The sequence below is a fragment of the Taudactylus pleione genome, unplaced genomic scaffold (assembly GCF_031769625.1).
Source record: "Taudactylus pleione unplaced genomic scaffold, aTauple2 ptg000620l, whole genome shotgun sequence".
NCBI classification, from domain to species: domain Eukaryota; kingdom Metazoa; phylum Chordata; class Amphibia; order Anura; family Myobatrachidae; genus Taudactylus; species Taudactylus pleione.
Genome location: NW_028285022.1, coordinates 784,322 through 797,101, shown reverse-complemented (window position 1 = coordinate 797,101; position 12,780 = coordinate 784,322). Strand labels below are relative to the sequence as shown.

Sequence of the window (12,780 nt, the reverse complement as noted above, 5' to 3'; positions counted from 1 at the left end):
GTCTACATCACACACTATACTATCCATGTCTGTCTACATCACACGCTATACTATCCATGTCTGTCTACATCACACGCTATACTATCCATGTCTCTACATCACACGCTATACTATCCATGTCTGTCTACATCACACTCTATACTATCCATGTCTGTCTACATCACACTCTATACTATCCATGTCTGTCTACAATACAATATGGAGAAAAAAGGAAAAGGGAACCGCACTGAAATAACTCACTGCTAATTATATGTAATTATGTTTGATGTGTATTTCTCAGAAAAACCTGCTGACAGACTGCATAATAAATTAATACATATCATTAATATCCCAAAGAATTTTTATAAGACCTTAGTCTAGAAAAATTATATTGTATTTTATATCCTCTTCCCCTCCCTTCCCTTCCATGGCATTAAACAACATCATCACTTAATTTATCCATCACAAAAAAACGGACTATCTCATCATAATTTAAATGAGATAATTTATCCTTTTCTGTCGACGTTTTTTTGGCCTCTTGATAGGCCAACTATGATGCCAATCATAGAATGGATCAATCTGATTGGACTATAGGAATTTGTGTAATCATAGGCCATTCTGCCTGTCAATCCATTGTGATGTCGCGCGATTGGCCAGTGATGAGGATAAAGAAGAGGCACCTTTCACAATTACTATAGGGTTGGGACTGTGAACAAGCTCCTTTAAGGCGAAACGCGTGTCACACTTCCGGGTCACGTGGTGCGCACACGTGACACTGGCTTTCCGACCACACACAAGCGGCATGTATCAGCTTGATAGATACTACTGCAGACTGACTTTCTGGACCTCACGCTGATCAGGTAAGTGGCGTATAACCCCTGCACTGCCCTGTGCATCAGGGCAGACGGCCACTGATCCTGTCTGTTTGTTTTCTATACATTTTACACACACCACTGGACGTCTGCCACACTATACTGCACTGACTATTGTTATTTACTGTGAGGAATTATCACACCAGATTTCCTCTGATTTGGCAGCACAAGACCTGTGTTATCTATTCTAATGGTTTCAATAATAGATTTTTTGCTCGCTGGTCCTCTTTATGATCAGTCTAAGTATGGTATTGTCATTTCAGTGATACCTACACCCTTTGTGCATTGGAATCTGTGATCATTTATTGTTTCAGACATATTATTCATAGAATACTGATGGTTATATGCAGTCTTATATAACATTTATGATTAGGATGTATTCCTAGATATATGTAGATACAACAGCACACTGTTTTCCAATTTTGGTATAGCTAATTGGTGATATATATCCCTGAGGGGAGTTAAATGAACAAACACTATTATATCAAATAGACAATTTGCCCTATTAACATGCCCATTTGTGATGCTTACGGCGATATGATACATTTGTGACCTGAATAGTATACAAATAACACACTCATTAATTCGCCTAGCTTTTACTTTCATGTCAAGAGAGGATACATCTCTTTCTGGAGAGTATCTCTCCTTTGATCCAATTTATATTTGTGTTTAATTGCTTGTTCGTCTGTATGTTGACACTATTGCTGGTACCTCGTTTTTAGACTAATAATAAAAGTTACATTTTATTTGCAATTATTGACTTAATTATCTCTATACCTATCGTGTGCCCCCACCCAAAGTTCTTTTTCTTTCTATGTCTGTCTACAATACACTCTATACTTTCTCCTTCATCCACTAGGGGACACTGGAGTCTCAGTACAGTGGGGTATAGATGTGGGATAACCGGGAGCAGGCACTTTTAATAAATTTGAATAGTAGCTAGCTCCTCCCCCTCTATACCCCCTACAGATCAGTCTTCATTTTGTGCCAAGGGAGCTGGTCACATACAAGAGCTCTCTGCTAAAAATCAATGGATCCTCGATCAGCATGAGGATCAGACAGGCAGCTCACTGCCCCTGCCTGTCTGCTTTGTTAGAGCTGCTGGGAGACCTCTTTGCTGCTGCTTGCAGTGCGTGCTGGGGTCTTCAGCTACAGAGACCACTGTCTCTGAGGGGTAGCCAGATGCGCTGCGTGCAGCGTTCGTCGCACTCCCCCATTAGCAAACCCGCCACCGACAGCATTTGGCAGCAGAAAGGTTAGTGACTCCTGGCACTCTGAGTAGCAGGGTGACCAGGAGAAAATGACAGGCGGGCATTAAAACAGCAGCAGCAAGAATGGAGGGGGCGGAGCCTAACAGTTCTGCTCCTGCCTCCCAGCAACCCCAGAGCTTCCACAAGGAGTCTGGTGGCCATTTTGCAAACACAAGTGGCTGACTCATGCAGAGAACAGACATGTCTGCCCAGATTGTGCCTGCACAGTGGGGATAGACTTGTGAAGATCAGGTTGAACTGTGTTTACACAGTGATTACAGCATTATATTGTGTTAATAGCAGCATTTTATTGTGTTAATAGCACTGGTCTCTGAAGCAGAGCTGTTTGGGCAGGGTTGATAGCATAATCTCCCTCTATGCCCCTATCTCTTCTTCAGTCTCTCTCTGCATGCGTGTTTGTCTGTATCACTTATCTCTGTGTGTCTGTGTACAGTGAAGTGGTAGAATGACTTTCAAGTGGTCGAAGGCTGCACAAACAACTTTATCCTGTAAGCATTGTGCAGAGAAGTTTACAGAGGGACTATCATCCAGTTCCCTGTTGTGTGAGAAGTGTGTTTCAGAGACACAGACTGCAGCATCCACACAAAATTCATGGACTGATCAAATTACATCAGTCATGTTTCAAATGTCTGCAGAGCTAGAAGCTTCTCACAGGGAGAGAGAGGATGAAAGATCTCAGAGGTCTGCTTTCTCTGTACCAGACTGGGCCAGGTCTGTAGAAGGGCTCACAAGGGTTATGTCAGCCCTCCCGTGGCATCGTCCACTAGTGTCCCTGCTAGGAGACTAATAACAAATCCCCTTATGTGGGATGATCCGGACGAGGACGACATGCATGATACAGAGGAAGGGGAGGTACAGGACCCTATAGAGTGGAGTCTGTATCTCAGGGTGTAGAGGCGCTGATTGCAGCGATACGCCAGGTGTTGCATGTTGAGACAGGGATCCTGTAGAGGTTCGGCCATCTATCTTTAATAAAAAAGCAAAGACTGGCAGCCTCCTTTCCAGTGTCTGAGGAATTGGACGAGATCCTTACCTCAGCGTGGAAACACCCTGATAAAAGGTTTCAGATGTCAAGGAAGCTTTGATCATACTATCCCTTTTCTGCAAAAAGCAGGCATTTATGTGAAACTCCTCCTTTAGTGTCACGTCTGTCAAAAAAGACAGTGCTCCCTGTTCCAGGTGCAGTGTCTTTAAGGGAGCCTTCTAACAGGAAGTTAGAAACTACCTTGAAGTTAGTGTACACTGTAGCATTGCAGAGTCTGTTGCTCTTCTTGGAGAGGCTTCTAAGGATATTTGTAGTCTTTCCTCTAGACCCTCGGCCTTGGCTGTCTCAGCCCACAGAGCCCTGTGGCTGCAACAAGGGCAGGCGGATGCGGAATCCAAGAGAGCCGTGCAAGCGCTTCCATTCACAGGAGAAGCTCTGTTTGGAACAGAACTGGATAAGTGGATATCTCAAGCCACAGGTGGTAAGTCCACTTTTCTCCCATCTGCTGCTCCTTCCTCCAGGCAGCCCTATGCCGGACCTCCTTTCGTATTCCAGGCCATGGCAGAGACACTCCCGCTATGTCCCTGTGTCCCAGAGGCAGGGGTAGAGCCACTGCATCCTCCTCCCAGCAGGTTAAGGCTTCAGTTAAGCCTCCAGCATGACGCACTCCCTTCTCTCCTGGGGGACCCCAGGGTGGGAGCTCGCCTTTGCAACTTCAAGGAAGTTTGCATCAAGTCTTGCCAGGACGCATGGGTCCGGGACATCATTATTCAGGGGTTGAAGCTGGATTTTCAGATCCAACCTCCTCCTCGTTTTTTCACAACCAGTTTGCCGGCAGCTGCGGACAAACTGGTTGTTATACAGGAGGCAATACAAAAGCTACTGTCTTCTCGAGTAATACTGCATGTCCCTATCCACCAGTAGGGTTTTTATTCCAGCTTGTTTGTGGTTCCCAAGCCAGACAGCTCGGTGAGACACATTCTGAACTTGAAAGTCCACAAATAAGGATGGACATGTTTCAAGTTCAAGATGGAGTCCCTGCAATCCATCATTGTAGGGCTAGAGAGGGGCGAGTTTCATATCCTGAGACATAAAGGATGCTTATCTCCACATTTCCATTTGGCCTCCTCATCAGGCATTCCTTCAGGTCCCAGTGCGGGCCTCTCATATCAATTCCAGGCCTTACCTTTCGGTCTTTCATCAGCACCAAGAGTGTTCAAGAAGGTCATGGCAGTAATGATGGCCCTTCTTTCGGATACAAGGGGTTACTATCATCCCTTACTTGGATGACCTACTCCTCAAGGCTCCGTCAGTCTCTCAATTACTGCAGGACATTCGGGTAACACAGAGTCTGCTGTTGCAACACGGATGGATCCTGGATACCAAAAATCTCATCTGCAGCCTACACAGCGTCTGGCTTTCCTAGGGATGATTTTGGACACAGTGGAGCAGAAGGTATTTCTTCTGTAGGATAAAGTCACATCCATCCAACACATGGTGCGATTGATACTGCGTCATTGCAGGGTATCAGTGCACTTGTGTATTCACTTTCTGGAAAAGATGGTTGCATCGTTCAAGTCCATCCAATAAGGAAGGTTCCATGCCCGTCCATTCCAACTGGACCTCCTCTCTGTGGTCAGGGTCCCACCTCTTCCTTCACCAGCGAGTTCAACTGTAACCCAGGACTCGGACATCTCTCCTTTGGTGGCTGAATTCCTCTCACCTATTGGAAAGCAAGAGGTTTGCACTGTGGGAATGGATTCTCCTCACCACAGATGCCAGTCTGAGAGGATGGGGGGGCAGTGACTCAGGGAAGCCACTTTCAGGGCCGCTGGACTTGGCTGTAGGCAGTACTGCCAATAAACATTCTGGAGCGAAGGGCCATGTCGAAATCAAGGAATTTTTACCACCCCTCCCTCTACTCAGACATTGAGATAGACTGAAACGAAAGCCCTCTACCCAGTAAGGAGAAGTCTCCAAGATGAGACTGCAAAAATGGAGTTTAAGACACATAGTAAAAAAAAAAAAAAGGACAGGGTTCCTAGGCCCCCATCCTTCCTCTATCTGTAGGTCACACACCTCTTGATAAGGTTCAGCTTTTCCCCCAAATCAACTAGAAGAATAACGCATTCAGCTTGCCCCATAAACATTCTGCCAAAAGACATACATAAAAAAACTGGTAACCTCTAAGTATTGATCATATCCCCCATTTCCCGGAGAGACAACCACCATCTCTTCCAGTTCGCCTAAGCTCCCAATTGTGCATAATTGCAGAGCCAAATCTGATACTGAGAATTTTGATCTCCTGACGTTCCTTGGGGAGACTGTCTGGAATGTTAAGTAACTGTATTGAGCTTCCTCACCCATCTAGAAAACTTCACACTTTTCTTGGTTGACACTGGAGACTGAAGCTTCAGAGTATATACAGATATCTGCCATCATGTCTTTCATTCACATCAGAAATCATGATTGTAACATAAGCCACCACTTTCGATGATGTTTCTGGGCTCATGTGCACCCATCTTACAGTGCCGCCTGCCATTCTCCCAATGAAGGGATGCATAGCAAACACATACAAGACAAGCCTGACTAGCAAAACCCAACCATTCATGAATGGGAAGCTCTTGGCTTGCCTGTAGAGTGCTCTTATCCAATCAACCACCTACTCTGGAAGATCATACATCCCCAGAAAGGACCAAAGGTACTCATGATTTACCCAATCAAAATCTCTTGACTGATCCAGCGGCAGTAAGTATTTTCCACACTTCTTAGTACAACATCGTTCCACAGCCTCCCGGGCATCAAGGGCAGCACTAAAGGTGCTTTGGCCTCTCATGGTGCAGAGCTGAGAAGGAGAAAGCACCAGGTCAGAAATATAATTGATAGGCACAACGGATGAGGAAAGCAAATGTCAGCTCCAGAGGTCAATTCAGTCAGCCAATCAGAAGAGGATATGCAACCGGCATTATCATCAGTGTGCTCTCAGCACCCCCAAATGATAAGGCTACTCACAGGCATATACCATGGGGGTATGAATCTGTACACCAACAACACCCTTCCTGTACTTGCCCTGTGTTTGTACGCCCCTTTCCTGTCTTGTCTCGCCTCTCCAGTTGCCCGCAGGTGCCAGTGTTAGATGCAGGAGAATGTACATGCCTGTGGCTTTATCTGTACGAAGCACAAATTTACACTATACAAATGTGCGACATGTCCCCAACTCACCATCAGGCACAATAACTCTTACTGGGACAGTCCAGCATAGTCCTGAGTAACCTGCAGAACTAACTGGGGAGGGGATCTGGGGCCACACAGCGAGCTCCTCAGCTCCAGCATGTCAGTGCCAGATTAGGAACTTACTCTGTACACTATATACCTATACACTTTATACACATATATTATGGTTCCATCTATTACATGAACATTTCACCCAGCCGCACAACATGGCTGCTCCAGCTATAAATAGACGCATTGAATAACCTAACACATAATAAACCCAAGGTAAATACACCCAGCCAGCCGCGGAATCCGTAATGTGCTAGTCTCACACAGGGGCAGATGCACTAAGCCTTGGAGAGAAAGTACCAACCAATCAGTTCCTGTCATCTTACAGGCTGTGTTTGAAAAATGACTGGATCTGATTGGTAGGTACTTTATCACCCTCCACTTTATATCTGTCCCAGGCTTAGTATATCTCCCTCTCATTCTGATACCACGTGACTCTCAGACAACATACAGCCAGGACTCACCGTTCCCAGCAGCCATCTCCTCCGGACTGGCACATACAGGGTGGAGAAGCGTTAGAAATAGCACATGGGACCACCAGAAGGTGGAGCTGGAGGCCATCGCACAATCTGGTCAGAACCACCTCTGTATTAGAGAACAACCAAATATAACATCTTTCATTTCTCTCAGGAGAAGACAGGAATAAGGCAGAGCCCGGTCGCAGAATGGTCAGTCACCTGAATGCAGCAATGTGGGCTCCTATTGTCGTCTTTGTCTTCAGTGATCTATTTGACCAATGAGAACAGAGTCCATTTTGCTTTATTTGCTGAGAGGAGCCAGGGGTGCATTCCCCCTGGTGCGCTCAGAGGAATATTGATCCAAAAAGTCACAGGGAAAGAATTTGGAGATAAGGTGTCACCTAGCTGTCAATCATTGCGTGTCAGGGAACATTACACAACGGGGACCCAATACGTGTAACAGACCGTGGTCACTACGACTGCAAAACGTTCCCATGTAGAGCAGAGACAACAGAATAGAGGGTACAAAACTGGTCGCAAAGATCAAACTAAAATATAACAGTAATTATCTAACAGCGATGGGTCTCCTACACACAAAGGGCTCTATTTATTATCATTATTTGTACTAAAATAAAGTGATAAATGCTGTTTTGTGTAGTCACACCCTTATCACATTATGTTAGTATCACCTATAGTTATTACAGGGCAATTGGAGGAGAATTCGTAAAATTCTACTCCAACCCATATTTATCACTTATTTGTAGTAATCAGATCACATTTCCCATAACTGTAATGGGAAATGTGATCCGACCATAGGCCCTCATTCAGAGCCGTACGCTATTTGTGGTCGCTCGTTTAAAAACAAGGGGTGGCTATTCAAATGATCCGTACGCACATTGCAGTCTGTTCACACCTCTAAGTCTGAACGAGCGAGCAAAACATACGCTCGTTTATTTGTTAAAAACGCCCCCTGGCCGCTCGCATCCTACGTCATGTCCGCTATTTATTAGATTAATCGAGTACATCGACCAGCGTATGAACTGCTCGCTATTCTTGTGGTTGGTGTTTGCTACCACAAATTTGCGAGCAGTTCTGGCTATAAAATAACCCAGTGACGTGGTCAATGACGCTGCTGTTTTAAATATGCACACCCATAAAACGCCCGTTTTGACCTTTAAGCACGCCTGCGTTCGGATCTCCACTCCCCATTTTCAAGCACCTTCCCCTGTTACCACCCACATACACCTCATTCTGTCACTCAAAATAGCAGGCACTCGCTATATTGCGTACCAACGATTTTCGGCCGCACTGACTGGTTCGCGCATGCGTACTAAAAACCGTACGCATGCGCAGATGTGCAAACATCGCTCGGAACGAGCGTACTGCCGCTAACGAGCGGCTCTGAATGAGGGGCATAGTTACTAACAATAAAATGTAAAAAAAATACCGGGGAAAGACCTGTGATAATAACGTCACCTGGAGGTGGCGCTATCCAGGGTCTCCCCCGGTTACCGGACTCCTGCTCCACTCTAACAGGCAGAGCAGAGCCCGGAGCCGACCCCACTGATCAGCTGTGTGGTCTACACACACCGCACACTGATCACTGCTACACAGACCGCACGCTGATCACTGCTACACACACCGCACGCTGATCACTGCTACACACACCGCACGCTGATCACTACTACACACCACACGCTGATCACTGCTACACACACCACACGCTGATCTCTGCTACACACACCACACGCTGATCACTGCTACACACCACACGCTGATCACTGCTACACACACCACACGCTGATCTCTGCTACACACACCACACGCTGATCACTGCTACACACACCACACGCTGATCACTGCTACACACACCACACGCTGATCACTGCTACACACACCACACGCTGATCACTGCTACACACACACCACACGCTGATCACTGCTACACACACCACACGCTGATCACTGCTACACACCACACGCTGATCACTGCTACACACACCACACGCTGATCACTGCTACACACACCACACGCTGATCTCTGCTACACACACCACACGCTGATCACTGCTACACACACCACACGCTGATCACTGCTACACACACCACACGCTGATCACTGCTACACACACCACACGCTGATCACTGCTACACAGACCACACGCTGATCACTGCTACACAGACCACACGCTGATCACTGCTACACAGACCACACGCTGATCACTGCTACACAGACCACACGCTGATCACTGCTACACACACCACACGCTGATCACTGCTACACACACCGCACCCTGATCACTGCTACACAGACCACACGCTGATCACTGCTACACACACCACACGCTGATCACTGCTACACACACCACACGCTGATCACTTCTACACACACCACACGCTGATCACTGCTACACACACCACACGCTGATCACTTCTACACACACCACACGCTGATCACTGCTACACACACACCACACGCTGATCACTGCTACACACACCACACGCTGATCACTGCTACACACCACACGCTGATCACTGCTACACACACCACACGCTGATCACTGCTACACACACCACACGCTGATCTCTGCTACACACACCACACGCTGATCACTGCTACACACACCACACGCTGATCACTGCTACACACACCACACGCTGATCACTGCTACACACACCACACGCTGATCACTGCTACACACACCACACGCTGATCACTGCTACACACACCACACGCTGATCACTGCTACACACACCGCACCCTGATCACTGCTACACAGACCACACGCTGATCACTGCTACACAGACCACACGCTGATCACTGCTACACACACCACACGCTGATCACTGCTACACACACACCGCACGCTGATCACTGCTACACACACCGCACACTGATCACTGCTACACACACACCGCACGCTGATCACTGCTACACACACACCGCACGCTGATCCCTGCTACACACACACCACACGCTGATCACTTCTACACACACCACACGCTGATCACTGCTACACACACACCGCACGCTGATCACTGCTACACACACACCGCACGCTGATCACTGCTACACACACCGCACGCTGATCACTGCTACACACACCGCACGCTGATCACTGCTACACACACCACACGCTGATCACTGCTACACACACCGCACGCTGATCACTACTACACACACCGCACGCTGATCACTGCTACACACACACCGCACGCTGATCACTTCTACACACACCACACGCTGATCACTGCTACACACACACCGCACGCTGATCACTGCTACACACACACCACACGCTGATCACTACTACACACACCGCACGCTGATCACTGCTACACACACCGCACGCTGATCACTGCTACACACACCACACGCTGATCACTGCTACACACACCACACGCTGATCACTGCTACACACACCGCACGCTGATCACTACTACACACACCGCACGCTGATCACTGCTACACACACACCGCACGCTGATCACTGCTACACACACACCGCACGCTGATCACTGCTACACACACACCACACGCTGATCACTACTACACACACCGCACGCTGATCCCTGCTACACACACACCACACGCTGATCACTTCTACACACACCACACGCTGATCTCTGCTACACACACCACACGCTGATCACTGCTACACACACCACACGCTGATCACTGCTACACACACCACACGCTGATCACTGCTACACACACCACACGCTGATCACTGCTACACACACCACACGCTGATCACTGCTACACACACCACACGCTGATCACTGCTACACACACCACACGCTGATCACTGCTACACACACACCACACGCTGATCACTGCTACACACACCACACGCTGATCACTGCTACACACACCACACGCTGATCACTGCTACACACACCACACGCTGATCACTGCTACACACACCACACGCTGATCTCTGCTACACACACCACACGCTGATCACTGCTACACACACCACACGCTGATCACTGCTACACACACCACACGCTGATCACTGCTACACACACCACACGCTGATCACTGCTACACACACCACACGCTGATCACTGCTACACACACCACACGCTGATCACTGCTACACAGACCACACGCTGATCACTGCTACACACACCACACGCTGATCACTGCTACACACACCGCACCCTGATCACTGCTACACAGACCACACGCTGATCACTGCTACACACACCACACGCTGATCACTGCTACACACACCACACGCTGATCACTTCTACACACACCACACGCTGATCACTGCTACACACACCACACGCTGATCACTTCTACACACACCACACGCTGATCACTGCTACACACACACCACACGCTGATCACTGCTACACACACCACACGCTGATCACTGCTACACACCACACGCTGATCACTGCTACACACACCACACGCTGATCACTGCTACACACACCACACGCTGATCTCTGCTACACACACCACACGCTGATCACTGCTACACACACCACACGCTGATCACTGCTACACACACCACACGCTGATCACTGCTACACACACCACACGCTGATCACTGCTACACACACCACACGCTGATCACTGCTACACACACCACACGCTGATCACTGCTACACACACCACACGCTGATCACTGCTACACACACCACACGCTGATCACTGCTACACAGACCACACGCTGATCACTGCTACACACACCACACGCTGATCACTGCTACACACACCGCACCCTGATCACTGCTACACAGACCACACGCTGATCACTGCTACACAGACCACACGCTGATCACTGCTACACACACCACACGCTGATCACTGCTACACACACACCGCACGCTGATCACTGCTACACACACCGCACACTGATCACTGCTACACACACACCGCACGCTGATCACTGCTACACACACACCGCACGCTGATCCCTGCTACACACACACCACACGCTGATCACTTCTACACACACCACACGCTGATCACTGCTACACACACACCGCACGCTGATCACTGCTACACACACACCGCACGCTGATCACTGCTACACACACACCGCACGCTGATCACTGCTACACACACCGCACGCTGATCACTGCTACACACACCGCACGCTGATCACTGCTACACACACCACACGCTGATCACTGCTACACACACCACACGCTGATCACTACTACACACACCGCACGCTGATCACTGCTACACACACACCGCACGCTGATCACTTCTACACACACCACACGCTGATCACTGCTACACACACACCGCACGCTGATCACTGCTACACACACACCACACGCTGATCACTACTACACACACCGCACGCTGATCACTGCTACACACACCGCACGCTGATCACTGCTACACACACCACACGCTGATCACTGCTACACACACCACACGCTGATCACTGCTACACACACCGCACGCTGATCACTACTACACACACCGCACGCTGATCACTGCTACACACACACCGCACGCTGATCACTGCTACACACACACCACACGCTGATCACTACTACACACACCGCACGCTGATCCCTGCTACACACACACCACACGCTGATCACTTCTACACACACCACACGCTGATCTCTGCTACACACACCACACGCTGATCACTGCTACACACACCACACGCTGATCACTGCTACACACACCACACGCTGATCACTGCTACACACACCACACGCTGATCACTGCTACACACACCACACGCTGATCACTGCTACACAGACCACACGCTGATCACTGCTACACAGACCACACGCTGATCACTGCTACACACACCGCACCCTGATCACTGCTACACAGACCACACGCTGATCACTGCTACACACACCGCACCCTGATCACTGCTACACAGACCACACGCTGATCACTGCTACACACACCACACGCTGATCACTGCTACACACACCAC

At 48.7% G+C, this 12,780-nt stretch overlaps 1 protein-coding gene across 1 annotated transcript in view; it reads right to left on the bottom strand.

Annotated features, from left to right (window-relative positions):
- Positions 1-12,780, bottom strand: part of LOC148479330 (uncharacterized) — a 212,260-nt gene that overhangs the window by 175,603 nt on the left and 23,877 nt on the right. The window contains exons 3-5 of the mRNA XM_088454607.1: positions 5,774-5,952; positions 5,187-5,258; positions 5,036-5,094 (exon numbers count right to left, since the gene is read on the bottom strand). Of these exons, the coding sequence (XP_088310733.1) occupies positions 5,036-5,094; positions 5,187-5,258; positions 5,774-5,952 (310 nt within the window). The remainder of the gene's footprint in view (positions 1-5,035; positions 5,095-5,186; positions 5,259-5,773; positions 5,953-12,780) is intronic.